This window comes from Salmo salar, chromosome 13 (genome assembly GCF_965601325.2).
Source record: "Salmo salar chromosome 13, fSalSal1, whole genome shotgun sequence".
Lineage (NCBI taxonomy): Eukaryota > Metazoa > Chordata > Actinopteri > Salmoniformes > Salmonidae > Salmo > Salmo salar.
The window spans coordinates 38,219,154-38,246,543 of NC_138303.1; the positions used below are offsets into that span (position 1 = coordinate 38,219,154).

General features: G+C 44.1%; 1 protein-coding gene across 2 annotated transcripts; it reads right to left on the reverse strand.

Moving 5' to 3' along the window:
- Nucleotides 1-509: 509 nt before the first annotated feature.
- Nucleotides 510-26,851, reverse strand: LOC106567212 (uncharacterized). Of its 2 annotated transcripts, XM_014136235.3 has the most exons (10): nt 25,820-26,851; nt 24,454-24,678; nt 22,763-22,801; nt 7,839-7,997; nt 5,645-5,710; nt 4,361-5,545; nt 4,087-4,227; nt 3,418-3,504; nt 1,274-2,551; nt 510-1,062 (listed from the first exon to the last, which is right to left on the reverse strand). In XM_014136235.3, exons 1-10 carry the CDS (start codon nt 26,570-26,572, stop codon nt 892-894), a joined length of 4,104 nt encoding a protein of 1,367 aa, XP_013991710.3. In that variant the 5' UTR covers nt 26,573-26,851; the 3' UTR covers nt 510-891. The 2 variants fall into 2 exon arrangements, with proteins under 2 accessions (XP_013991710.3, XP_013991711.3); XM_014136236.3 differs by lacking the exon at nt 22,763-22,801 and having other exon boundaries at nt 25,820-26,849.
- Between the last annotated feature and the right edge of the window lie 539 nt (nt 26,852-27,390).

A 27,390-nucleotide genomic window follows, 5' to 3' on the forward strand; every position in this document is an offset into this window, starting at 1 on the left:
GGAAATGAACCAGGCTGTCTGTAGTGACGCCTCAAGCACTGAGATGCAGTGCCTTACGCGGCTGCGCCACTCAGGAGCCCGAGTGACTCTCTTGTTTACTGCACTATACAATTGGATTAGCAGCCCGTTAGCAGATCTGGGAAAAGCATTGTTGAAATCAGGAGGGGGGAAAGTCAGAGTGGGAGGTAGAGAGTGGGGGATGTACAGTAAGACTTTCCTGACTGCACAGTGACAGGACATCTGATCTCATCAACTGCTTAGTGTGGTCTCACCTTAATTTGTCTGCATGTTACACATAATGAACAGCTGGCCATATACCCTATCCTATTCTAAGACCCACGTGTCTGTGGCCGAGGTAGGTCTCAAGGTGAACTGTCAATTTTGCTCTTATATGTCATGAATTTGTGACACTGGTCAGATGAGCTCAACTAACCCAGAGGGTTAACAGACAGCCACAGGACGACAGTACAGTACGTACACTACAAGCATGGACAACATGGATTACAGTACAGCATTGCATAGTATAGTTTATTCATTCTGACAATATTCATACAAAATATTATTTAGTTCTATAAGCTAATACAAAATCAATGAGTACTGACAACTTTAACTGCTTTGGTGGATCCAAAAAAGGTTGTTTCATATTGTAAAAGGATGAAGTGCCATGGGCTGAACTGAAAGGAAAAAACGAATTCTAGAACAAATAATAGGCATGTATGTATCTGAAATAACTGTAACCCTTATCATAATGGGTTCTAAAGTACTTCCATTCTGTCCCTTCATCCTGACTGCTGAAGGCAGAATTCCAGAACACAGGCCTTGGATTCACCATGTCCCTCGTAATCTTTATCAGCTGTCCAGTGGTGTCAATGTGTTACTGCCTCCACCCCCTCATTCACAGCTGGAGTTGGGCTCTCCTGACCCACCACCGTTTACAGCAGAGGAGTATCTATGTCGCTGTAGCTTGGTCGGGGTCAAGGCGTTTCGTTGGGTGGAGGAGCGAGATGATCGGGCGAAGCAGAAGGACAAGGACTTCGAACTGCTACAGTCATAGTTCCTATCCTAAGGGAGGGAGAGAATGAAAGAAAGACTGTTATAGCATGTTAATTTATTGTGTATATTTTATTATTTATGCCTATTCCTTTCTCAAAACCAAGCAACAAACTAGTATGTCATGTGGAATAACATACATTAGCCACTAAATTGAATATGAGTGAAGTATAGTATGTATTCAGTGTGTGGATCCTGTGTTGGGCAGGCCTACTGTACTTACCTCAAGTGTCACGTTACTCTCCAGGCTCGGTTCTTTTCTGACAGCCTGGTTCTGACTGTGGGCCTGACTGGCCCGGCATGCTTCCTCTCTCTGCTTCATGAACCTCTGGTTCACAATCCTGGTGACACTGTCGTTCCTGTGTACTGGTGCAGCAGGGGTACGAGAGGGCACTCGCTCTAGGGTTTTATGAGTTGGACTGCATTTCCCCTTCTGTGCCCCGCCTGATGCTGGGGCTGGCTTGTCTGCCCGACCACTCATTTTGCGTAGGAACTCAGTGACTAGGCCGTACCGGTTGGCCCCAGCAGGTTTGCTGGTGGGTTTAGTGTTTCCACCACTGCTCAACTCACTGTTTATTGTACTATGGTGGATAAGCCCTGGACCGGTTCTGGGATTGGTGGGGCGGGCCCACGTCGACCCAGCTGGACCACGATGGGACAAGCCCCATAAAACACGCTCGCTGCCAGTGGTGGCAGAGGAGGCGGTGGAGGAGTTGGGGGTTGTGGTGTTGGACATGGTGGTGGTGAAACCAGTTGTGGAAGAAGGGAAAGAGGAGGAGGGGGAGATGGAAGATGCAGAGGCGGAGGCGGAGTGTCTGCGATACAGTTTTGGGGAGGTGGAGCCAGACTTGGGCCTTTCTGTCCTACCTGGGAGCCTCTCCAGGGAAGTAGAAATCTGTTGAGCACGGGCAGAAAGCCGTGAAGGGGAGGCTCTCACTGCACCTATACTGTAGGGCCCATCCGTCTGTAGACCCACACTCACCATCTGTGGGTGCATCTGGGTCTGAGTCCCTGAGGTGGCCACATCCACCGTCCACCCCCCACTCATGATCACCCTCCCCTTCCTCCTCTCTGGCGAACTGGAGTGAACTGCCTGTCGTAAGCTAGCTGTCATCTCCTTCATGTCGTCGCTCAAGTTAGCGGAGAGCCTCAGACATAGGGGAGTGAGAGAGCTTTGGGACGTACTAAGCCTGGTGGAGACTACACTGGTAGTACCATTTCTATCAGTGTTGGTGCTGTGCCTAAGATGAACCAGATGGACTCTCCGTGCAGACAGGGGACTGTAGTAGATGCGGAGGACGGTCTTCTCTGGGGCAGTGTGGCTCCTGTCCAGGGACAACTGGTCCAAGTGCAGATTGCGGAAGCTAGGGGGCATGATGGGATGGTCCCAGGTCTTAAACGGGTCCCCTCTGTCCAACTGAGCTGCCTCATGGCTGAGATAGCACCAGTTCTTCTTATTGGACCCAAATGTAGAACTTTCTGGTCTGATCATATTTCCTGTCTGTGAAGAAATAAGAGTCTCTGCAGATTATGGTGGAAAGAACAGAGAAACACATGGAAAACAGCCATGTAAAAAAATGTCTGCTCTTCCTAATTCACAGACTCAATGGGCCTTGTCTTGTATTTCTGTCTTTCTCCTGGCAACAGTTAAAATATTTGGAATTGTTTTTATTAGATTTAAATTGCTATTGTGTTTGCCACAAAAATAATATTCTATACATTAAAATGTAATCATGGAGACCAGAAACCTGTTTTAAGTTATCATTCAACATGTGGTGGGAGAAACCACTTCCCTGTTTAGCGGTTTGCATATTTATAGACATACATAGGATAAACAGAATGTGAGGGTTTTACGCTCGAAATGTAGGCTACTATTGTTTTTGGACAACTATCCTCAGACCATCAGCTCATGAAGTAGAGTGAGTCACGAGTTCAAGGCACTTTCTTTTCTACCCACACTTCATTCCAAGTTTCTTTCCCACAGTCTGCTTCTTATCACCCTCTTTCTCCCTTTTACCCTCTTTCTGCCTTTTACCCTCTTTCTCCTTTTCCCTTCCTTGCTCTCACTTTCTTGCTCACACATTTCCCCCCTCTGTCTCTGAGTCTTGTAATGTAGTCAATGCACATGCCGGTCCAGCAGTGCTGCTTTTGGCAGTAACCCCCACAAGAGCTTAGCCTAAATACTATGGCACAATTGATCTTATGATGGCTGTACTGATTGCAGGCAGGCCAGGGGGAAGCCCTGCCAGATAGAAGCCATCAGCTGGACTTACTGCTGAACCACATCCCATCACATGCTACCAAACACAACACAGGACAGATGAACATGGGCGGCTGGAGGAAATAGAAAATAAAATACTTCCTTACCTCAGTCATCTCACTCTGTGTGACCATAGGGTGACTTGGCTGGATTGAATAACCCTGTGTCCTAGTCTTACCAGTGCTGCACTCCATCTGAGTTATTACAAGAAATGGGAAGGTATTACAGTCTTTGATTACTCAGAATCAGGATATCTGTCTGATCCACTCCTTGCCTTAGAACATAACAGTGGTGTATCCCTCATTCTACGGAACAATGTACTTAAAGGGCAATTCCACCACTTTTCAACCTCGTATTCAATATCTCCAGCACAATACCAGTGTCTACATATGTGAAAACGGCGGGTTTCTATGTTTTGTAGTAAAACATATAAAGTTACAAAGTGTTTATCAAAAACAAAAATAGATTCGCAGTGACGTGGGGAGAAAGAAAATTCCCTTCCTCTGGCTAAAAACTGTTTTTTTTACTTTTAATCATACACTGTGATGTCATTTGATGACATTTTTTCTTGTTGGTGATAATCGTTTCAATCACAGATCATAGAAATGTGCCGTTTTCACATATGTAGACACTGGTATGGTGCTGGAGATTAAGAATATGAGGTTGAAAAGTGGTGGAATTGCCCTTTAAGTACTATATCACAGTCATATCAACTTATGTAATTGGACAGTCACTTCATAGGCTGAGCCCACAGCGTGACAGTAGCATTAGCTTACCTTGGAGATTAAGCCGTTCCAGTCTGATGCCCATGTGGCCTTGGAATCCTGTCCTGCTATGCTGTCCTCTGAGTCCTGCAGCTCTGTACCAAAATACTGCAACAGCCCGTGTAGCATAGACATGGTCGTGGGATCTCTGCTCTGCAAAAACCAACAGTAAAACCTACTTTTAATCTTGGCTTTCATGATTACTTGCAGAAAGAAATTGATTTATGAACATTTCAGTTACAGTATGTTGCAATTCATGTTCCCCTACATTCCCCTCCTCTCATACCTCCTTGCCCTCCAGGCCACATCCCTTCCTCAGACAGTGCTGATGGAGGACCCAGAGCATCTTTAAGGTCAGCTGCATCATGGGGTCCGTGCAGCTGTCGAGGTGATCTGACTGTGTTGCCCGTTTCACTTTCTCCTTCAGCACTACTGTGCACAGGCCTTCGCCAGTTTCCTGCTTGGCTAAGACCTCTGTGTTGTTCTTTGTGTCCTGATCAGTCAGGGAGGGGATGGCGATGGGATCCCCTTCAACGCTCAACTGTCCTCCTGGTGTCACCAGGCTCTCCACCCTCACAATTAAGGCCAACAGCATGGCCTTCAGAAGCTCCAGAGCCTCATACAGGTGGCCTTGCATGAGTGGGTCCAGAGCCAGAGGCTGGGCTTTACTCTCAGGGTAAGACTTTGCCCGGGGGAGGTGGGGAGATAAGGCAGGGGAGCTGTGGCCATTTTGGGTTGGTGAGGCAAGAAGCTGGATAGCTGAAGTCACAAGGCAGGCATGATCTCGCAAGGCAAGGAGGGCCTCATGATCTTTCGCATTCAAGGCATTGGCAACACTGCCTCTGCATGTATCACTCTGCTGGTTGTCCAGGGGCTCCCGTTCCCCACCTACAGGCCCCTCTCGAGGGATCTGTTTGAGGGGACCCAGCCTCTCCATCTGGGATTGGTCTCTATGCTGTATTTCAATCACCTCCTCCTGAGAACACTTAATCACGCATCTCCTCTGTCTCTCCCTCGCCGCCGCCTCAAAGTGGATGTACTCCATTGTCAAACCCCTTTCACCTTCCTCTGCATCCCTAACATGGGCTGGTGGTAAATCCCCATGTTCCCTGACACCTTCCTGCAGTGACTCCTCTTCCTCCTCTCCTCCTACTCTTCCACTATCCCTCATGTCGCTCATCTCCGCCCGGAGGCCACGGTTCTCCACCTCCAGCTCTACGATACGGCGGCTCAAGAGCGTTGCTTCCTCCTCCACCAGCCGCAGGTGAACCTTGACCTCTGCCTCCCTGGTGTGCGGGGACTCCTCAGAGGAGTGGGCAGCAGCGTCTATATCTCCGTAGGCTGAGCGGTACTTTGCCAGTTCCTCACGCATGCCCTCACTCTCCGACACCATCTTGGCCAGCTTCTTGCACATGAGAGCTGATTCCTCCTTTGCGAAGTGGAGCTGGCACTTTAGATCAGTACTGTCATCCTGAGGAATCAAATCACACAGACATAAAGAATCCTAACTTGTGATATGCAGTCATAAGCTATTTAAGATGTTAATAACATGATAATAACAAACTTTTACCTGAGACGACAGTTTCTTCTCAGTCTTGTTGGTTGGTGATCTGACATTTTTTCTCTTCAAAGAACTCTGTGGAGTAGAACAAATGTCAAAGAATGTTGAAGATTCAACAGTACTATTCACAGCATCGTTACCACCCCATGAAAACATGCCGGAGGAGGAGAAGATATATTTGTCAAATGTCATCCAACAATGAACCCCTCTTTCTTTCAGCTCTCCTCTCCCGTCTCCTTCCTATCTGTCACTCCTGTCTGTCTTTGACCTTCATATAGACATTCTTACAGGAAATCAGTGTTTTTTCACAACATCTGCAGTGTCCAAGAGACACAAACCAAGAGAGTCTAAGTATATATGTACACAAATTAGCTCCATTACAAACTCACTATTTTTCTCTCTCTTAGAAAGTTCCATTACAGTGCAGCACTTCATGTATGAGTTGGTATGTTTACAGAGCTGAGTATGAAATGAATGTAGGCTGGTGTCACCGTGTCAGTCGCTGTCTGCAGCTTTGTCTGGTGGCAGGCAGGGGTCAAAGAGGTTAAAAGAACTAAAAATAATAATCTTACTGAGGCGTTGCAGTGGGAGTTACGAATAAATAACCACATTAATCTAACCCTATCTGTTGGTCTGTAAATGAACGAACCCAGAGACCGTGAATAGCAAAAAAACTATAATCGCCAGTAGTACTGTATGATTCTGTATTTTATATATAAATATTATGTGAGTAATACTACCCTTCTGGATTCAGTTCCATAAGCAAGGCAGCAAACCACACAGAAAACTTGCAGTAACAGCAGTTCTTCCATGTTGACTAGCTTCCCTTGTACTTGTCTGCCCAGATTAGGTAATCTAAGTGGATTTCCTAGTCAGGATCAGAGGGAGTAGCAGCTGAGCTGATGCCAAAGCACTGAATCCTGGATTAAACTAAAGCATGCGTAGATGGACTGCACTGCACTATAATAAAAGACATGGGCTCCTCCATGGCCACCAGTTGATGACATTCAGTGATAGTATGCCAACATGCCAGTACCTAAACCACTGTCATTTTGATGCTGTAATACATCCTCCTGACCCAGATTTACCCATGCTTAAAATAACCAGAGGAGAGGGGAGTCTTGAGAGAGCTATTGCTCTATTTTGGTCCATCTTTCTCTCTCGCTCTAGTCCCTGGTGCAACCTGGTCTCAGAGAATTTTGTATTATTCTGTACATAAATCCAGGACACTCCGTTTAGTATGATATGTTACATTTTGTATGGTATGTATTCATTTGTGAATGTCCATCACCCATTTCATATGATATGTTACAAATTACAATTCGTATTACGTTACCAATTCTAGCTAGGTGGCTAACTTTAGCTAGCTTGCTAATGTTAGCTAGGCTTAAGGTTAGGGTTAAATTTATGAGTTAGGTTAAAGGGTAATGGGAAGGGTTAGCTAAAGGGGTTAAGGTTAGGTTGAGGGTTAGCTAAAAGGGTTAAGATTAGGAGAAGGATTAGCTAACATGATAAATAGTTGCAAAGTAGTAAAAAGTTACGAATTAGTTAAAATGATAGTTGTCCGTGATGAGATTCAAACTCGCAACCCTTGGGTTGCTAGACGTTCGCATTCGCATTATATGCCCACCCATCCATCCAACCAACCAACCAACCACCCACCATACTTTCGTTTTTGCCTTAAGTAACCATCTGTCTTATGTAATCATACCAAACATAACATATCATACTAAATGGAGTGTCTCGGATTTACGTACAGAATAATATGAAATGCCCTGAGACCAGGTTGCCTGGTGAGAAGAATGTCAGCTGTGCCCTCCATGTTCAGCCTCCTACATGCCACACACCTCTACCACACCCACCGCCCAGCAGTCAGCTGCTAGCAATGTCCTCATTCTTCATCCCAGCAAAGCCCTAGGATCCAGTCAGGGTCATGTGTCACCTCACTTCAGAGTGACAGCAGGATGGTGGGGGAGTACCAAACTGGGTGGGATGGGGCAGCTGTACTGTATATACTAGTATATGAAGAAATAGGACTCTGGACCAGAGCACTGTGGGTTAATGGTGGGGTTATGTTTAAAAGGATACCACTGAGGGCAGTGGGTTAAACTAATACAGTGGGTGGTAGATAGTAGTAGTAGTAGTAGTAGTAGTAGTAGTAGTAGTAGTAGTAGTTGATGGTGGTGTATAAAAGTAGTAGTACCTCTCTGGCTTTCTCCATCTCGGCCTGCAGAACTTGCTTCGCCACCTCCAGCTCCTGCTGCATCTCTCGCAGTGCCTCATTCTCCCACTCTAGCCGGGAGTTCTTCTTCTGCACTGACTCCAACTCATTGTGTAGGCGGAGGGATACACTCTTTGCTACCTGTAAACAGAAAAACCTGATAAAGCAATGACTGGCAATAATTGTCCTCACTATAACTGCCTTCATTAGCGGTCGTTATTGTCGTAGTAGTGCATTCATTTCGTATATTTTTTTTATTGGAAAACAAAAGGTCCTTTCTCAGATATCAGCCTTCAGAACAACAACACTGTTATTGATGTCGTCATTGATGTAATAAGGTGAATGAAACATCCCTGGAGGGGCAACCTGTGATCACACACAGAAATGCCTAAAAGGTCCTCCCTTTTGCAAATCTGACAATAACTCTATCCTCCTGATTCCTGCTTACAAGCAAAAACTCAAACAGGATGTACCAGTGATGCATTCAATACAGAAGTGGTCTGATGAAGCAGATGCTAAACTACAGGACTGTTTTGATAGCACAGGCTGGAATATGGATTCAGCCGATAACATTGAGGAGTTTACCACATCAGTCACAGGCTTCAGTAATAAGTGCATCGACGATGTCATCCCCACAGTGACCGTGCGTACATCCCAATCAGAAGCCATGGATTACAGGCAACAGCTGCACTAAGTTAAAGTCTAGAGCTGCTGCTTTCAAGGAGTGGGACACTAATCCGGACACTTATAAGAAATCTCCCTACGACCTCCGACGAGCCATCAAACAGGCAAAGATTAAATACAGGACTAATATAGAATCCTATTATGCTGGCTCTGACGCTCGTCGGATGTGGCAGGGCTTGCAAACTATAACAGAGGGAAACCCGTCTGCGAGCTGCCGAGCGATGTCGAGCCTACCAGAGGATCTAAATGCCTTCTATGCTTGCTTCAAGGCAAGCAACACTGAACCATGCATGAGCGCACCAGCTGTTCTGGGTGACTGTGATTTCACACTCCGTAGCTGATGTGAGTAAAACCTTTAAACAGGTTAACATTCACAAGGCCGCGACGCCAGACAGATTACCAGGGTGCGTAATCAGAGCATGCGCTGAAAGTGTCTTCCCTGACATTTTCAACCTCTACCTGACCCAGTCTGTAATACCTACATGTTTCAAGCAGACCACCATAGTCCCTTGAAAGTCATGAGCAATGGCTCACATCAACACCATCATCCCAGACACCCTGGACTCCAATTCGCACACTGGCCCAACAGATCCACAGATGACACAATCTCTATTGCACTCCACACTGCCCTCTCCCACCTGGAAAGGAAGGACACCTACACTACATGACCAAAAGTCTCATCGAACATCTCATTCCAAAATCATGGGCATTAATATGGAGTTGGTCCCCCCTTTGCTGCTATAACAGAATACACTCTTCTGGGAAGGCTTTTCACTAGATGTTGGAACATTCCTGCTGGGACTTGCTTTCATTCTGCAATGAACATTAGTGAGATTGAGCACTGATGTTAGGCGATTAGGCTTGGTTCACAGTCTGCTTTCCAATTCATCCCAAAGGTGTTCGATGGGGTTGAGGTCAGGGCTTTGTGCAGGACGTGCAAATTTTTCCACACCAATCTCGACAAATAATTTCTGTATGGACCTCGCTTTGTGCACGGGGGCATTGTCATGCTGAAACAGGAAAGGACCTTCCCCAAACTGTTGCCACAAAGTTGGAAGCATAGAATTGTATAGAATGTCATTGTATGCTGTAGCATTAAGATTTATCTTCACTGGAACTAAAGGGCCTAGCCCAATAAACAGCCCCAGACCATTATTTCTCCTCCACCAAACTTTACAGTTGCACTATGCATTGGGGCAGGTAGTGGGTTCCTGGCATTGGGCCAAACCCAGATTCCTCAGTCGGACTGTCAGATGGTGAAGCATGATTCATCAGTCCAGAGAACGCATTTCCACTGCTCCAGGGTCCAATGACGGCGAGCTTCACACCACTCCAGCTGACGCTTGGCATTGCGCATGGTGATCTTAGGCTTGTGTGCAGCTGCTCAGCCATGAAAAGCCATTTCATGAAGCTCCCAACGATAAGTTATTGTGCTCACATTGCTTCCAGAGGCAGTTTAGAACTTGATAGTGAGTTTTGCAACCAAGGACAGACAATTTTTATGTGCTATGAGATTCAGCACTTGCGGTCTCGTTCTGTAAGCATGTGTGGCCTACCACTAAGCAGCTGAGCCGTTGTTGCTCCTATTTGTTTCCACTTCACAATTACAGCACTTACAGTTGACCGGAGCAGCTCTAGCAGGGCAGAAATTTGACGAACTGACTTGTTGGAAAGGTACAATCCTATGACAGTGCCACTTTGAATGTCACTGAGCTCTTCAGTAAGGCCATTCTACTGCCAATGTTTGTCTATGGAGATTGCATGGCGGTGTGCTCAATTGTATACAGCTGTCAGCAACAGGCGTGGCTGAAATAGCCGAATCCACTAATTTGAAGGTTGCGTCCACATACATATAAAGTACATTCGGAAAGTATTCAGACCCCTTGACTTTTTTCCCCATTTTGTGACGTTATTATTCTAAAATGATTTAATTGTTTTTTCCCTCATCAATCTACAGACAATACCCCATAATGACAAAGCAAAAACTGTTTTTTAGAAATGTAAATATCATATTTACACAAGTATTCAGATCCTTTACTCAGTAGTTTGTTGAAGCACCTTTGGCAGTGATTACAGCCTCAAGTCTTCTTGGGTGTATGACGCTACAAGCTTGGCACACCTGTATTTTTCCCATTATTTCTCCCATTATTCTCTGCAGATCCTCTCAAGCTCTGTCAGCTTGGATGGGGAGTGTCGCTGCACAGCTATTTTCAGGTCTCTCCGGAGATGTTCGATTGGGTTCAAGTCCAGACTCTGGCTGGGCCACTCAAGGACATTCAGAGTCTTGTCCCGAAGCCACTCCTGCATTGTCTTGGCTGTGTGCTTAGCCTCTATGGGCTAGCCTACTCAACAGCCAGTTGAATCCTGTGGCGCGTTATTCAAATCCTTAGATATGCTATTACTTCAATTTTTTTTAAATATGACTATTTTACACCATTTTAAAGATAAGACTCTCGTTAATCTAACCACACTGTCCGATTTCAAAAAGGCTTTACAACGAAAGCAAAACATTAGATTATGTCAGCAGAGTACCGAGCCAGAAATAATCAGACACCCATTTTTCAAGCTAGCATATAATGTCACATAAACCCAAACCACAGCTAAATGTAGCACTAACCTTTGATGATCTTCATCAGATGACAACCCTAGGACATTATGTTATACAATACATGCATGTTTTGTTCAATCAAGTTCAGTATCAAAAACCAGCTTTTTACATTAGCATGTGACTAGCATGTGACTAGCATTCCCACCGAACACTGCCGGTGAATTTACTAAATTACTCACGATAAACGTTCACAAAAAGCATAACAATTATTTTAAGAATTATAGATACAGAACTCCTCTATGCACTCGATATGTCCGATTTTAAAATAGCTTTTCGGTGAAAGCACATTTTGCAATATTCTCAGTAGATAGCCCGGCATCACAGGGCTAGCTATTTAGACACCCAGCAGGTTTAGCACTCATCAAAGTCAGATTTACTATAAGAAAAATGTTCTTACCTTTGTTGTCTTCGTCAGAATGCACTCCCAGGACTTCTACTTCAATAACAAATGTTGGTTTGGTCCAAAATAATCCATCGTTATATCCAAACAGCGGCGTTTTGTTCGTGCGTTCTAGACACTATCCTAAAGGCTAAATAAGGGTGACGAGCATGGCGCAAATCGTGACAAAAGAATTCTAAATATTCCATTACCGTACTTCGAAGCATGTCATCCGCTGTTTAAAATCAATTTTTATGCCATTTTTCTCTTAAAAAAGCAATAATATTCCGACCGGGAATCTGCGTTTAGATAAGCAGACAAAGGAATACAAAGCATTTGGTCGAAGCGGGCATGCGCCTAAGCCCATAGTACTCTGAGTGGCCACTTGCCAAAAGCGATAAAGTGTTTCAGCCAGAGCCTGCCTCGATATCGTTCAACGTTTTCCCGGGCTCTGAGACCCTATGGAAGACGTAGGAAGTGTCACGTTATTGCACAGATCCTGAGTCTTCAATAAAAAGAGCCAAGATGAAACACTACTTCTCAGACAGGCCACTTCCTGCTTGAAATCTTCTCAGGTTTTGGCCTGCCATAGGAGTTCTGTTATACTCACAGACACCATTCAAACAGTTTTAGAAACTTTAGGGTGTTTTCTATCCAAAGCCAATAATTATATGCATATTCTAGTTACTGGGCAGGAGTAGTAACCAGATTAAATCGGGTACGTTTTTTATCCAGCCCTAACAGGTTAAGGTCGTTGTCCTGTTTGAAGGTGAACCTTCGCCCCAGTCTGAGGTCCTGAGTGCACTGCAGCAGGTTTTCATCAAGGATCTCTCTGTACTTTGCTCCATTCATCTTTCCCTAGTATTTCTGTTTTTTTATTTTATAAATTTGCAAAAATGTATAAAAACCTGTTTTCGCTTTGTCATTATGGTGTATAGTGTGTAGATTGATGAGGAGTTGTTTTTCACACCGAGAGTGTGCAAAGCTGTCATCAAGGCAAAGTGTGGCTACTTTGAAGAATCTCAATTATAAAACACATTTTGATTTGTTTGACACTTTTTTTGGTTACTACATGATTCCCATATGTGTGATTTCATAGATTTGATGTCTTCACTATTATTGTAAAATGTAGAAAATAGTAAAAATAAAGAAAAACCCTGGAATGAGTAGGTGTGTCCAGACTTTTGGCTGGTACTGTATATATACTCTACTCTGACATTGCTTGTTGTAAATTTTCTATATTTCTTAATTATTTTAGATTTGTGTGTATTGTTAGATATTACTGCACTGTTGGAGCTAGGAACACAAGCATTTCTCTACACCCGTAATAACATCCGCTAATATGTGTATACAACCAATAATATTTTAGTTTATTTTGATTTGACATTATAGTGCATGGAGAATGGTCTTATTTCGATCAGGAAAAAATAAAGTAGATGCTATTTCCACTTGGAACCGGTAGGTTCGATAGACCTTATTTATGGTTTCAACGCATGTGAAGGTGGTAGAATTATTAGGGAATTAAGTAAAGGTCAGAATAGGGTGTATCTGTAGACACACCTCACCTACAACTTCATTTATTCGATCTCCCCCCCAAACGAATAGCGGGTGAAAAGCATGATATTCTCATGCTTAAAGGGAAACTTCAGGATTTTGGCAATAAGGCCCTTTATATACACTGCTCAAAAAAATAATGGGAACACTTAAACAACACAATGTATCTCCAAGTCAATCACACTTATGTGAAATCAAACTGTCCACTTAGGAAGCAACATTGATTGACAATAAATTTCACATGCTGTTGTGCAAATGGAATAGACAACAGGTGGAAATTATAGGCAATTAGCAAGACACCCCCAATAAAGGAGTGGTTCTGCAGGTGGGAACCACAGACCACTTCTCAGTTCCTATGCTTCCTGGCTGATGTTTTGGTCACTTTTGAATGCTGGCGGTGCTTTCACTCTAGTGGTAGCATGAGACGGAGTCTACAACCCACACAAGTGGCTCAGGTAGTGCAGCTCATCCAGGATGGCATATCAATGCGAGCTGTGGCAAGAAGGTTTGCTGTGTCTGTCAGTGTAGTGTCCAGAGCATGGAGGCGCTACCAGGAGACAGGCCAGTACATCAGGAGACGTGGAGGAGGCCGTAGGAGGGCAACAACCCAGCAGCAGGACCGCTACCTCCGCCTTTGTGCAAGGAGGAGCAGGAGGAGCACTGCCAGAGCCCTGCAAAATGACCTCCAGCAGGCCACAAATGTGCATGTGTCTGCTCAAACGGTCAGAAACAGACTCCATGAGGGTGGTATGAGGGCCCGACGTCCACAGGTGGGGGTTGTGCTTACAGCCCAACACCGTGCAGGACGTTTGGCATTTGCCAGAGAACACCAAGATTGGCAAATTCGCCACTGGCGCCCTGTGCTCTTCACAGATGAAAGCAGGTTCACACTGAGCACGTGACAGACGTGACAGAGTCTGGAGACGCCGTGGAGAACGTTCTGCTGCCTGCAACATCCTCCAGCATGACCGGTTTGGCGGTGGGTCAGTCATGGTGTAGGGTGGCATTTCTTCTTCTTTCATCTGTGTCCAGTATGAAGGACGTTAGAGGTAGTTTTGTGAAGCAATGCTAACTAGTGTTAGCGCAATGCCTGGAGGTCTTTCAGTCCGTTGCGTTAATGCTAGTTAGCAATTGCTCTAGGGCTACTTAGCAATTCCTTCAAACTGCACACCGAGACATAAAAATGGTATCCACGAGTTCATCTGACTCTGGGGAAGTGGATAAAAAGGCCTTATTGCCAAAATCCTGAAGTATCCCTTTAAGTTCAAGGTCAGAATACTCATATAGAGAAAAGTGCATAAAAAGGGTTTCATTTGCACGCACTTAACTCGGATTGGAATTTCCCCCTAAATGATTATATTGTGGGAGATATTCATTCTCCCAAAGAGAAAAAATATTAAACACAGATACTATACTTTTGTTAAAATACCTACTTTTTAAACTTGGTGGGAATACACAGAAAGAGAAAATCCATGTGTTTGAAAAATGTAAGGAGTGAAGAAGGGGGAAGCCAAGGGTATCAAATTCACTGGCATGCTGCTGGTTGGTATTCTATTACTACACACAGCTGTGCAAATAAACTCAGCATTGCAACCTCCATCAGAGGAATCAGCCCACATACCAGTAAACTTTCCACAGTGATCTGCTCAGTGCTCACTCAACCCACAAAGTCTTCAGAGTGATGATGGGTTATTTGGTAACCCAGCATTGGGTAAATATTGGACAGAACACACACTGGGTTATTCTGACCCAGCCAGTTGGGTTGCGTGAATATCCATACATATTCATGCATGTAGGGGATATCCTGCTTTCACTGGAACAGGCCCAGATCCACGCCTTTTGCGTGAAGAAAATACGCCGGAAAAGGGGCCTGAAAATCCGAAGGCGAGCGAGTAAACTCCCACTCCCTTCCATTCATTGGAAAATAAAATTGATGACCTACGATTAAGATTATCCTACCAGCAGGACATTATAAACTGTAACATCTTATGTTTCACCGAGACGTGGCTGAATGAAGATACGGACAATATAGAGCTAGCGGGATTTTTCATGCACCGACAGAACAGAGACCCTACCTCTGGTAAGACATGGGGTGGGGGTGTGTGTCTTTTTGTCAATAACAGCTGGTGAGTGATGTCAAATATTAAAGAAGTCTCGAGGTATTGCTCGCCTGAGGTAGAGTACCTTATGATAAGCTGTAGACCACACTATCTACCAAGAGAGTTCTCATCTGTATTATTCGTAGCCATCTATTTACCACCACAAAATGAAGCTGGCACTAAGACCGCTCTCAACCAACTCTATAAGGCCATAAGCAAAGAAGAAAATGCTCACTCAGAAGCGGCGCTCCTAGTGGCCAGGGACTTTAATGCAGGCAAACTTAAATCAGTTTTACCACATTTTTACCAGTATGCAACCAGGGGGGAAAAAATCCTAGACCACCTTTACTCCACACACAGAAATGCATACAAAGCTCTCCCCTGCCCTCCATTTGGCAAATCTGACCATAATTCTATGTTCCTGATTCCTGCTTACGAGCAAAAACTAAAGCAGGAAGTACCATTGACTCGCTCAATACGGAAGTGGTCAGATGACGCAGATGCTACACTACAGGACTGTTTTGCTAGCACAGACTGGAATATGTTCAGGGATTCATCCAATGGCATTTAGGAATACACCACCTCAGTCATCGGATTCATCAATAAGTGCATCGATGACGTAGTCCCCACAGTGACTGTACGTGCATATTCCAACCAGAAGCCATGGATTACAGGCAACATCTGCATCGAGCTAAAGGATAGAGCTGCCACTTTCGAGGAGCGGGAGACTAATCCGGACACTTCTAAGAAATCCCGCTATGCCCTCAGACGAACCATCAAACAAGCAAAGCATCAATACAGGATTAAGATTGAATCCTACTACACCGGCTCTGACGCTCATCGGATGTGGGAAACCCAGACGTCAGCTGTCCAGTGACGCAAGCCTACCAGACGAGCAAAATGCCTTTTATGCTCGCTTCGAGGCAAGCAACACTGAAGCATGCACGAGAGCACCAGCTGTTCTGGATGACTGTGTGATATTGCTCTCGGTAGCCGATGTGAACAAAACCTTTAAACAGGCCAACATTCCCAAAGCCGCTGGGCCAGACGGATACAAGGACGTGTACTCAAAGCATGCGCAGACCAACTGTCAAGTGTCTTCACTGACATTTTCAACCTCTCCCTGACCGAGTCTGTAATACCTACATGTTTCAAGCAGACCACCATAGTCCCTGTGCCCAAGGAAGCGAAGGTAACCTGCCTAAATGATTACCGCCCCGTGGCACTAACGTCGGTAGCCATGAAATGCTTTGAAAGGCTGGTCATGGCTTACATCAACAGCATCCTCCCAGACACCCACTCCAATTCACATACCGCCCCAACAGATCCACAGATGACGCAATCTCAGTCGCACTCCACACTGTCCTTTCTCACCTGGACAAAAGGAACACCTATGTGAGAATGCTGTTCATTGACTACAGCTCAGTGTTCAACACCATAGTGCCCACAAAGCTCATCACTAAGCTAAGGACTCTGGGACTAAACACCTCCCTCTGCAACTGGATCCTGGACTTCCTGACGAGCCGCCCCCAGGTGGTAAGAAGAGTAGGCAACAACACGTCTGCCACGCTGATCCTTAACACTGGGGCCCCTCAGGGGTGCGTGCTCAGTCCCCTCCTATATTCCCTGTTCACCCACGACTGCGTGGCCAAACACGCCTCCAACACCATCATTAAGTTTGCTGACGACACAACAGTGGTAGACCTGATCACCGACAACGATGAGACGGCCTATGGGGAGGAGGTCAGAGAACTGGCAGTGTGGTGCCAGGACAACAACCTCTCCTTCAATGTGAGCAAGACAAAGGAGCTGAGCGTGGACTAGAGGAAAAGGTGGGCCGAACAGGCCCCCGTTAACATCAACGGGGCTGTAGTGGAGTGGGTCGAGAGTTTCAAGTTCCTTGGTGTCCACATCACCAACGAACTATCATGGTCCAAACATACCAAGACAGTCGTGAAGAGGGCACGACAAAACCTTTTCCCCTTTCAGGAGACTGAAAAGATTTGGCATGGGTCCCCAGATCCTCAAAAGGTTCTACAGCTGCACCATCGAGAGCATCCTGGCCGGTTGCATCACCGCCTGGTATGGCAACTGCTCGGCACCTGACCGTAAGGTGCTACAGAGGGTAGTGCGAACGGCCCAGTACATCACTGGGGCCAAGTTTCCTGCCGTCCAGGACCTATATAATAGGCGGTATCAGAGGAAAGCCCATAAAATTGTCAGAGACTCCAGTCACCCAAGTTATAGACTGTTTTCTCTGCTACCGCACGTCAAGTGGTACCGGAGCGCCAAGTCTAGGACCAAAAGGCTCCTCAACAGCTTCTACCCCCAAGCCATAAGACTGCTGAACAATTCATCAAATCGCCACCGGACAATTTACATTGACCCTCCCTCCCTTTGGTACACTCGCTGTTTGTTTGTTACCTATGCATAGTCACTTCGCCCCCCACCTACATGTACAGATTACCTCAACTAGCCTGTACCACCGCACACTGACTCGGTACCGGTGCCCCCTTTATATAGCCTCGTTAGTGTTATTCTTATTGTGTTACTTTTATTATTAGTCCCGTGTGGCTCAGTTGGTAGAGCATGGTGTTTGCAACGCCAGGGTTGTGGGTTCGATTCCCACGGGGGACCAGTACGAAAAAATTTAAAAGTATGAAATGTATGCATTCACTACTGTAAGTCGCTCTGGATAAGAGCGTCTGCTAAATGACTAAAATGTACAAAAAAATTATAACTTTTTTTGTCTACTTGGTAAATATTTTCTTCATTATGAACTGAACTGTTGGTTAAGGGCTTATAAGTAAGCATTTCACGGTAAAGTCTACACTTGTATTCAGCGCATGTGACAAATAAAGTTTGATTTGATGTTGGGTTGTTTGGATTATCCAAACATGGGCTATTTCCAGGGACGAAAATCTAACATCAACTTTGGAGGGGACAATTACATGAAATTTTCTCAAGAGCAATTCCTGAGGGGGACACCAAAAGTAGTGCTGTAACACATAGCCTACATTGTAATATGGTAAATGTATATTGAGGAACCAAAGAAATAAGGTGTTTGCCGTACTCCTAACTACCGGTACCCAAAACTACACAACTAATCACAACAGCAATACCATTGCCTTTAACAAATCTTAGTTCAGTCACCAGTTTAAGTTGTGAGTGGGAGTATCCATGGCATTTTCCAATTATGTTCCTATTTTACATGTCAAAAAAATTGAGAACCTTTCATAATGTTGCCAAACAAAGACTCAACAAACTTACCTGAGACTCCCTGTCTCTGCCAGTCTGTCCCTGCATATCTGTCCCCAACTCTGCTGTCTGTGTGCCATCTGTTGCCTGCTCTGCCTAATGACATCATTGTGAAACATTTCCATTAGAATTTCATTTCTTTCCTATGAACATTTTATCAACTAGTCTTTGAGATATTAGGCTACTAGGGTTCTTACTATGCGTTTTGGTGTATTGAAAAATACTCTGATGTCCGTCTTTTATTTTTCTGCCATTTTTCTACCTGGCTGGCTGGCTACACACACAGTGTGTAGGTTATTTACAGTAGGAGATGGGCTTCTATCATCTTCAATCATTCTATTTGGGCTTCGATCTAAAAGGTAGCTAGCAAATGTGAAACGGATTAAAATGACAAGAGTTGACAGCTGTATGAGTTCACCATTTACACAACATATGCTGCAACCTTTTGTAATTTTAATAGTTTGTTTCATATTGGCTGGCAACCAACAATAGCTGAATTTGCAAAGCTAGCGAGCACCAATTCCGTTTCAGTGGTGTTTGCTATAATCTTTGCTACCCGGGTTAAATAAAGGTGAAATAAAATAAATAAATAAAAGTTCCCTTGCGACAATTTAGCTTTTGCAACGAGACCATTAAATATATTTAAGACAATGGTAGAAGAGAGTGTAGTTCTGTTCAGTTTGGATTTCAGTTTATCGCTAACCTTATCACAGGGACTTTGAAGCACTAACTTACATCATCTGCATGCTGATCTTGGAATAAATTGACGATAGCAAAGATTCCATCTTTGACGACGCCACATAAATGGAATAGGTACTAGCTAGCTTAATAGTTAATATTTGCGCGCTAGCTCTGCATATTCAGCTAGTGTGTGTGCGCGATTGACTGGATTAACCTCACGTCAGTTACGTGCATTGAGTGCCTTTCAGACAGTAGATACAACCTCTCTGTTACCTAGCAAGCTAAGGAACTGGCAGTGGATCAAACCATTGTGAGGCAAAGGGTGGGGGGGTCGCAATCTTTTGAAACGTAAAAACGCGCTATTAAGTGTCTATAATCAGCACAATTGCTTTCATTGCGTATTATTAATATTATTTAAATTACATAGTTATGTTTCAGTGATATATTGGGGGGGACAAATCATATTTTTCCCAGGATGGGGGGGTCGTCCCCCCCCCGTCCCCCCCGGGATTTCCGCCCCTGGCTATTTCAACCATTAGTTGGCTTTTTATTCACTTTCATGCTGGGTTGACCCAGCAGCTGCTTAATGTAATCCATAGGTTATTTTCAGAAGGTGTGGCCTATTAGGGGTGTGGCGTTCAGGTAATCCCACCAATGAGAGTAAATGTCATTCCTGTTCATCAGGTTAAGTTTGTATATTACAAATAAACATTTCCTTTAATATTTTTGCACATTATATATTTGAATATAAAATGAATAACATTATTGCACTGAACAAAAATATAAATGCAACATGTAAAGTGTTGGTCCCATGTTTCATGAACTGAAATAAAAGATCCCAGAAATGTTCTATAAGCACAAAAAGCTTATTTCTCTCAAATTCTGTGCACAAGTTTGTTGTGCCCTCTTGACAAGAGTGGTGGTGTTGTTGGTCCATGACAAGTTCTCAATCCCGAGGAATTTAACTTGTGACTCTCTCTACTGCAGTCCTGTTAATGTGGATTGGGGCATGTTCCATCCTCTGCTTTTGAAGTCAACAATCACTCCTTTGTTTTGCTGACATTGAGGGAGAGGTTGTTGTCATGACACAATGCCACTTCACTTAGCTCCTCCCTATAGGCTGGCTCGCCTACAACCGTGGTGTCGTCAGCAAAATGGATGATGGAGTTGGTGTCGTGCAAAGCCATGCAGTCATGGGTGAACAGGGAGTATATCAGAGGACTGAGGACACACCCCTGGGGGGCCCCTGTGTTAAGAGTCGGTGTGGAGGTGGTGTTGTTGCCAATCCTGACAGCCTATGGTCTGCCCTTCAGGAAGTCCAGGATCCAGTTGCAGAGGGTGGTGTCGTGACCCAGGGCTCTGAGCTTGGTGTCGAGCTTGGAGGAAACAATGGTGTTGAATGCTGAACTGTAATCAATGAACAGATGTGTTACGGCCGTGTGAATAGCAATGGAAATGGTATCTTCTGTGGATCTGTTGGAGTGTGCCTGGCATGCTGGCCTCGATGTGGGCCATGTCCAGCCTCTCGAAGCACTTCATCATGACCGAGGTTAGCATTACAGGACGCTAGTCATTTGGGCATGTCACTTTGTTTTTCTTGGGCACTGGGATGATGGTGGTCTCCTTAAAGCATGTGGGGACTACAGCCTGGGACAGGGACAGGTTGAAGATGTCCGAGAAGACGCCCACCAGCTGGTCAGCACACACTCTGAGGACGCGACCAGGGATGTCATCTGGGCCAGAGGCTTTGTGAGCATTCACTCTTTTGTGCATTTTCAACTCAATATTAGGAAGGTTTACTTCATGTTTTGTACGCTCAGTGTTCCTCAATGTTGATGGATGAGTCCTGAGTGGGTGAATCTTTGAACATATTCCAATCAGTATTCTCAAAACAATCCTCCAGCATCTCAAAGCGCAGCTCCTCCATCTCATCCTGGACATGACACCAATGACATCCTCTCAATCAGCATCTTCAACAGCGCCTCACTTTTCTCTGTGTTAGTGGCTTCCTCTTGTGTTGCTGCTTGTAGGTGTGGAGTAGGAACAGAGAGATATGATCTGATTGGCCGAAGTGGGGACAGGGGATGGCTTTGTATGCGTCACGGATGTTTGTGTATACATGTTCATGCACGCTGGATCCTCTTGTGGGGCAGGATACATGTTATTGATATTTTGGGAAAATTTGTTTTAGACAGGCTTGGTTAAAGTCACCCGTGACAATAAAGACTGCTTCCGGGTGAGAGGATTCTTGCTGGCTAATGATCTTGTAAAGTTCACTGAGTGCCGCCTTGGTGTTTGCTTGAAGCGGTATGTACAGAGCTGTGATAAGAACACACATGAATGCCCTCTGTATATAGTGTGGTTGGCATTTTAGCATCAGGAAACTCCAGGTTGGTTGAACAGGAGCTCACAATGTTTTCAAGTTCAGTACACCAGTAATTGTTTATGAGGAAACGTAGCCCCCCCCCCCCCCCCCCCCCCCCCGACTATTACCAGAAGCTGCCGTTTGATCCATTCGGAATATGGAGAAGCCATCTGGTTGATTAGCAGAGTCGAGAGTATTGTCCGTAAGCCACATCTCACTAAAAGCAAAGACACAGGATTCCCTGATGTCCCGCTGCAATTGCAGCCTTACTCGGAGTTCACAATATTTATTTTCCAGCGATTGGACATTAGCCATCAGGATACTAGGTAGAGGAGGCTGTGTAGGCCGTCTTTTAAGCCTAGCTAGGAGTCCCCCTTTCCTTCCTTTTCTTTGTTCCCAGCATTGCCTTAGGTTATCTCGGCCAGGAGTAACAGGTAAGCTTGCTGTGTGGGGAACAAAGAAGCCAATGTAGTATTCTAGATCTGGAAGGCTGAGAGATAAGTTTGTAGCTTCCAATTCATGATCCAGACGTGTTCTCAGTCGTAGAAAACTATTGCACGAACATTCTGAGCAAACAAACTAATAATTAATGCAAAAATAGCCTTAAAAAAGGAAAGTCAAGCAGGAACCGTCAAGACACGCGCTCTCCTCAGCGCCCCCATCTCATCACAGGTGCCCAAAAATAACTATCTGAAAGCCACGTCCCTACTAAGACGCCTATAGTCTTCTGATATGTTTTTTTTTGTTTGTTTTTTTAACAACCCAACTAAGTGACCCCAATGCCTGTAACTCAATAGTTAGGTCATCCAAACAACGCAGTATTTTGTTATGTGCTTGATTTAATGTCTCTGTCACACAAGTTAACAACTTCCACCACAACAAATAAACACAAACAAAAGCTGCCGCACACACAAGGATTCATTAAAATACCTACTCCAAATATTTTGAAGCCCATCTGACAAGATTTGATGGGCCATAACATTGTTAAATACTGTAATTACAGTTTAATGTGCACTTATAAAACTGAGACATAGGATGTACGCAGTAGAGTTGCTCTAAAACGTTTTGGACTCATGACAGTAGAGTGGTATTTGGTACAGCCATTCAAAGGGCTTTTCAAGGGGCTTTGTACATTGACAGGAATACTAATGATTCACTCGACCCCACTGATACAATTGTGCAACATAGCAAGAGATGGATTACGGTACAATCCTTATAGGAGAAAGATGCCTGAAAATGAAAAGTTGCTTTGAGTGAGCACTCCACATGCACACATACCTGGTTGAAGTAGGAGTGCTGAGGGTGCTGCAGCACCCCCTGAAAAATCGGGCAAAAAAAAAATGAATTAAACTTTTTCACAAAAGTAGTGCACTGTGCCTTTACCAGTCTTGTATTAGCAGTTCAATATAGCCTTCTGTAGCAGCAGCAAAAATTAAAAAAAATGTAGCTTGGCCTTGTAAACCTTGTTGTAATCTGATAGCCAGGGGTTCATTTAATTGGGAATTGGGAGGTGGGGAACCCTCCTTTTTGGTGACCAATCGAAACCAAAAGCTGTTTTATTGCTATTAAAATATAGGTTGTGATAACTGTAAACCTAATTGTATTTCCATTTATTTGCCCAGTAGGCTAATGCAATTTTGGTTTCATGTAGGCGTATTGGTATGAAAATAAACAACTGAACAACTTGCTATTTAGAGCGTTTCCCCAAAATACATTTTTGGCTTCGAAGACAATAACAATTGTAGGCTATAACAAATGTGCATTTTCATGCAGTGACAGAATGAAAATTGAGATAATGCAAATAATGAATGATTAGTTGGGATAACTTTTTTAACTTTTACCTGCCTGCATTTCCACCTCTCACTCTATCAGTCTTCCTGAATTAAAATGAGACCTCTCACTCTATCAGTCTTCCTGAATTAAAATGAGACCTCTCACTCTATCAGTCTTCCTGAATTAAAATGAGACCTCTCACTCTATCAGTCTTCCTGAATTAAAATGAGATATTCTAACAGATCAATCTTGCTGGAAAAACATTATTAAATATTGCTAAGTTATTTAGCTATAGTGTGGATGTAGAGCTGTTTATTTGTATAGAATGAGCACCCAGATTACAACCTTTTGGTTGGAAGTGCATGAGACAGTGACACTGCTGTCATAGTAAACGGTATGTGCCGTTCCACAAGGGGGACTTCATTTAGCCTATAACAAGGGGTCTGCAACCTTTTTCATATGCGTGACAATTTATAATTGATCCTACAATTTCTAAAGATCTGCGTGCCAGTTATGATTTTCACATAAGCATTGTAGGCTACTCAACTGTGCTCAAAAAATTGATCACATTTTTCTTCATTCCTTGATTGAGTTTGTTTGTCTTTATGCATCCTTGTCGATTGTAGGTCTAAGTAATTCCTTTGATGGATGCCTTTTATTTAAATGCGTGTTTAGGATTTATCTGGCATAGTTTGCATTCGCAGTCAGCTTTTTTTTTAGCTCGGGTTACTTTCACATTGATGTCGGTATTTGAAGTCGGCCTTGATAGCGTGTATTATGCATCTATTTCATGTTGCATTGTATGCACTGTTCCACAAGTAGGCTAAATGAGTCAATGTTGCCTATGTATGATGAGGTTGAGTAGTACATTGTACACGCCATTCCACAGACCTTTAAACCGAATATAAACCTAATATTGCGGTGATGTCTGTGGGACATTTTTGTTTATTTTTGCAGTTTTGCAAATAGCATTTTAGAGTTTGAAAATTGTGTAGAAACCCAGTAAATGAGCTTCAACTGTTGGGTGTATTTCTACACACCCCACTTTACTATAACCTAGGTTTAGCTGAACTGAAGCCACACACACACACACACACACACACACACACACACACACACACACACACACACACACACACACACACACACACACACACACACACACACACACACACACACACACACAGCTGCTTCACCTTGACGTCGTGTTCCAGGGAGCGGACTAGTTCCCCGTCCACTTGGCCAGTCTGGGCCACCCTGAGGCTGCGTCGCTCGGCCTTTCGGAGGCGGTACTGCAGGATGCGACACATCTTATTGGCCTGCTCCAGCTGCAGCCGCAGCTCCTGCAGCTGATACACCTCATCCTCCAGGAAGAGGTCCCGCATCTCCAGCATCTCACAGCGCAGCTCCTCCATCTCATCCTGGACATGACACCAAAGACACAATCTCAATCAGCGTCCTCAACAGCAGCATCATCATCAATAGCAGTATCGTCATCGCCATCATCATCAGGCTACTTTATTAGGCTTTATTATGCTACTTTATTAGGATTTATTAGGCTACTTTATTAGGCTACTTTATTGAGCTTTATTAGGCTGCTTTATTAGGCTACTTTATTAGGCTTTATTAGGCTACTTTATTAGGCTACTTTATTAGGCTACTTTATTCAGCTTTATTAGGCTGCTTTATTAGGCTACTTTATTAGGCTTTATTAGGCTACTTTATTAGGCTACTTTATTCAGCTTTATTAGGCTGCTTTATTAGGCTACTTTATTAGGCTGCTTTATTAGGCTACTTTATTAGGCTACTTTATTCAGCTTTATTAGGCTACTTTATTAGGCTACTTATTAGGCTACATTATTATGCTACTTTATTAGGCTGCTTTATTAGGCTACTTTATTAGGCTACTTTATTAGGCTGCTTTATTAGGCTACTTTATTAGGCTACTTTATTAGGCTGCTTTATGCACAACCAAGTGTCAGTTCTAAAGGTGGAACTGTTTAATTCGTTTTTTTCTTAGTCAAGCTCCTAATGTTTGTGTGTGTGTGTATCAAATCAAATTTTATTTGTCACATGCAGCGAATACAAAGAGTGTACACGAATGCCCTTTCAGCAGTTTTAAAAAGCAAGATTCCGGGAGTACCAGTACCAGATCAATGTGCAGGGTTATACGTTTTTTTGGTGCTTTATCCCAACCTTGAACTACCCAGGTTTGGGGATACACACCCACTGTGGATAATGACTTTTGATGCTCCTTGCGTGAGCATGCTGCTCATGCAGTCACGTGCAAGTAATTAAGGTTGACACGGCCAATTACATAAAGTATTTAATCCACTCTGCTAAGGAAAGTCTGGCCCTCTTACCCTGACAACAACTAATGTCACGAGCTTGTCTGCGTTGTTGTTTCAATAGCCTACTTCAGAATTAAACTCGATTCAAATCAGTCGATATTCAACTTATTTTATTTATGATAAGGGGGGTCAAGACTTGAGGAAATGTGTTAAATAATAAAAGGCCTCGTTTTTACGGGTAATGACATGACAATTAAGTGAATCGTCTTACTTTCAAATACTCATTTTCTGATCTCAAGTCGTCGTTTTCTCTGACCAGATCCTCGTGCGTCTCGTCCACGAGCTCCCCGGTCAGTTCTGAAAAAGACGGGGATGCTACGCTGACATTCAGCGAAGGAAGAAGAGACCCTCCGCATCCAGGATAATGGTTTCCATCCCTACCAGAATGAATGATGGAATTGTCATGTGATATGCCTATCCGTGTGAATGGGTTGCCTCCAGTACTCATATCGGATACACTGTTTAGAGCATTCCCACTCAGCCTGTCACTATTTGCGTCTCCGTCTCGAACACTTGATCCAGTCTCGCTGCTTGGAGACAGAGTGTCCGCAGAAAGTTGGTTTTCCTCTGATGCAGTCAGAAATCCCTCCGTGCAGTCAGACATTTCAGAACTGCTGTCCGAGGATGATAGCTTCCCCGAGACGCAATCTGAGTCCTTGCTCAAATCCCCCGAAGCATTTCTGGCATCAGATAGTTTCTTAAGTGTGCTTTGATTCTTTTGGCACTCGGTAACGGATGGCACGCCATTTCCTGTACACGTCTCTTTCTCCGATTTAATCTCATTCCCTTTGCCCACGATGCGCCGTATAGTCCCGGTTGACCTGGATGAGCCTTGAGCATCTTTGGTTTGCACACTCGATGGGGCTCGATTCTTCTTCATGCTGAAAACCTTTTGCGCCTTGGGCTGTCTTTGTCCTCGGTGCGCCTGTTTTGGCACGGGACTGTCACCATCCCTGCTGTTCATTTCTTGTCCGTTTTTATTGAAAGGAGTGCATAAAACGAAGAATTTCCCTAAATTAATCTATAAAGTCTATCATGTTTTGTTGAGTCCAACAAAATAAACATAATGAGTTATAACAGAATTGCCACAACTATTTTCTGTGGAAGCCAAAATCCAGACTTTACGCACAGAGCACGCATGAACAGAAGTACGCTGTGGATCTCTCCTTTCGGTCAGTCGATCAAGTGGGCTGTCACACTGCTTAATTTAAACCGGGACAGATATTTAAGCACACCCCGCCCATATTTTACTCGTGCACTGTGGAAAATTATGGGGTGCGTCAATGGCATTGTCATTGGAATCCCAATTTTAATTTATTCTGTTGCTGTGATGGGCTACATTTTGCCATGGAAACAGTTTATTATTTCTGGACAGATGTATGGGAAAATGAAAAAGCCCATTCAACGTGTGTAGTAGGCCTACTCAATTCAGAGGCCTTATTCAATTCAGCCCCGTCTTCTGAGGTCCAGTGCGCCCATGTTCCTTTTTTTTTATCAATGACGCCCTCACGTGGCCAGAATAGAAATTAAAACATTTGCAACACTGACACTTGAACGCACAACTGTCAAGATAGGCTATCAGATCACGTGATTTATAATAGCGCTTATAAATAGCACCCGTTATCCTGGCCTTTTTTAGTGTCTTGTCCGCGGAGAGGCACTGTAGTCCATCCTACCCATCATGCATCACTATTCTTCCATTGGACATAATGGTAGGAGGGTCAAGAGATTCTTCTGTGCCAAAAAAATTCAAGTCTAATGTCAAAAATTTAGGATATTGTC